Below are 1,787 nucleotides of genomic sequence, written 5' to 3' on the forward strand. Positions count from 1 at the left end.
CAGACATTCCAGTGAGAGATGATGGTGGCTTGCTAAGAAGAGGGACTCAGGATATAATTTTGGTGTTAAAGCCAACAGGACTCACTAGTGGATTGCATTTGGTGTGCAGGGAAAAGGAACATTAAGGCTGACCCTCGTGTTTTACAGGTGGGCGAATGGGAAGACTGAGAAAGATGCTGGCTTGCAAGGGAAAATCAGGGGTTCTGTTTTCGGCATAACACTCAGGGGAGATGTGGGCTAAGAGATGGGAATACGTGGTGGTCACTTGGGCTTCTGAATTGCCCCTTTCTCCCACTGTTTTTCTTGCCACTTTTCCTCTCCTTTCCTTTTTTTTCTTAGCTAGATGGTCTGTTTTTAAGAGCTGTCAAACCCATCTATGATTGAATACCAGGTTACATAGGGACACCCTCAATCTGAAAGGAGGACCTATGTGCTCTCAGTAGATTGGTCATCGTGCAATTTAGAGGGAAACCTGCTTTTAATGCTTAGGACCATTCTGGGTCCTTTATGTGTCTTAACTCATTTAATCCCTTCAGTCATTTGGAAAGGGACCTGCTTTCACAGATGATAAATCCAAGGCACAGAAAGATTAAAGAATTTGCCCAAAGTCACACAGCTAATGAGAGGTGAGCCAAGACATAACCCCAACCAGTCTGTGTCCAGATTCTGTATGAAATTAAAAGAAGGAGTACCTAGAACTAACCCTGCTCCTCTCTCCTCTCAGAAATAGGGCAGCTAACACCTGAATGTCTCTGAAAAACCGTCTTGGTCTAAACCACCTTGGCTCTAAATTTTATGATTTAGAATAGAAATGTTCTGGTGAAAGAGGTGAAACTGTGTAAGAGCTTGGCCAAACTCCTTCAGCATTTCTTCCACCAAGGGTATACAGGATTATTGCTTTTCTAACTCTTTTTCAGACTGGAAGATTGTATCTCAGTCACCACCCCAGCAAGCCATTTCTGAAGAATCATTTCCAGACACGAGTATAGAGATGGCCCCTGGGGAGTCAGAGCACAGAAAGGGTGAACTTGGGAAGAGCTTCCGTCTGAGACCAGTCCTTTCACTACAGCAGAGAGTTCCTAAAGAAGTGAGTCCTCATGAATGTGAAACACACTCTAAGAGATTTAAGAATTCACAAGTAATTGAGCCTCAGAGAGTGAGACCGTACACATGTAATGAGTTTGGCAAAGCCTTCAGCTACTGTTTGTCCCTTTCTCAGAAGCAGAAGAGGCACACTGGGGAGAAACCCTACGAGTGCAGTGAGTGTGGGAAGGCCTTNCCTACAAGTGCAGTCAGTGTGGGAAGGCCTTCAGCCAGAGTATACATCTTGAAAGCCACCAAAAGACACACACTGGGGAAAAGCCATACAGATGTAATGAATGTGGGAAATTCTTCAAGAAGACCTCAGCCCTTATTCGACATCACATTATTCACACTGGAGAAAAGCCTTACGAATGTAATGAGTGTGGAAAAGCTTTTAACCAGAGTTCAACCCTTAGTCAGCATCAGAGGACTCACAGTGGTGTGAAACCCTATGAATGCACTGAGTGTGGAAGGGCCTTCAGGTGTAGGTCAGCTTTCATTAGACATCAGAGAGTCCATGCTGGAGAATAGCTGGGAACACAGTAGGTGGAGAAAGCCCCAGATATGCCAACTCGGAACTCAACATCTAAGTCAGGGCAGGTGGGTGGGGCTCTCAGAGAAATGCTGAGGGCTTAAAAGCATCTGGGGATGACATTTGACTTTTGTAGTCTGTAGTGGACAGCCACATGCAGAAGCACCTCTAA

At 45.1% G+C, this 1,787-nt stretch overlaps 1 protein-coding gene across 1 annotated transcript in view; it reads left to right on the plus strand.

Annotated features, from left to right (window-relative positions):
• LOC103581692 (zinc finger protein 79-like) overlaps positions 1 to 1,787 on the plus strand; it is a 13,052-nt gene extending 11,265 nt beyond the window's left edge. Inside the window, exons 4-5 of the mRNA XM_008563466.1 lie at positions 918 to 1,291; positions 1,752 to 1,787. Coding sequence (XP_008561688.1) covers positions 918 to 1,291; positions 1,752 to 1,787 — 410 coding nt within the window. The remainder of the gene's footprint in view (positions 1 to 917; positions 1,292 to 1,751) is intronic.

Source organism: Galeopterus variegatus, unplaced genomic scaffold (assembly GCF_000696425.1).
Source record: "Galeopterus variegatus unplaced genomic scaffold, G_variegatus-3.0.2 Scaffold13694, whole genome shotgun sequence".
In the NCBI taxonomy this organism is placed as follows: Eukaryota; Metazoa; Chordata; class Mammalia; order Dermoptera; family Cynocephalidae; genus Galeopterus; species Galeopterus variegatus.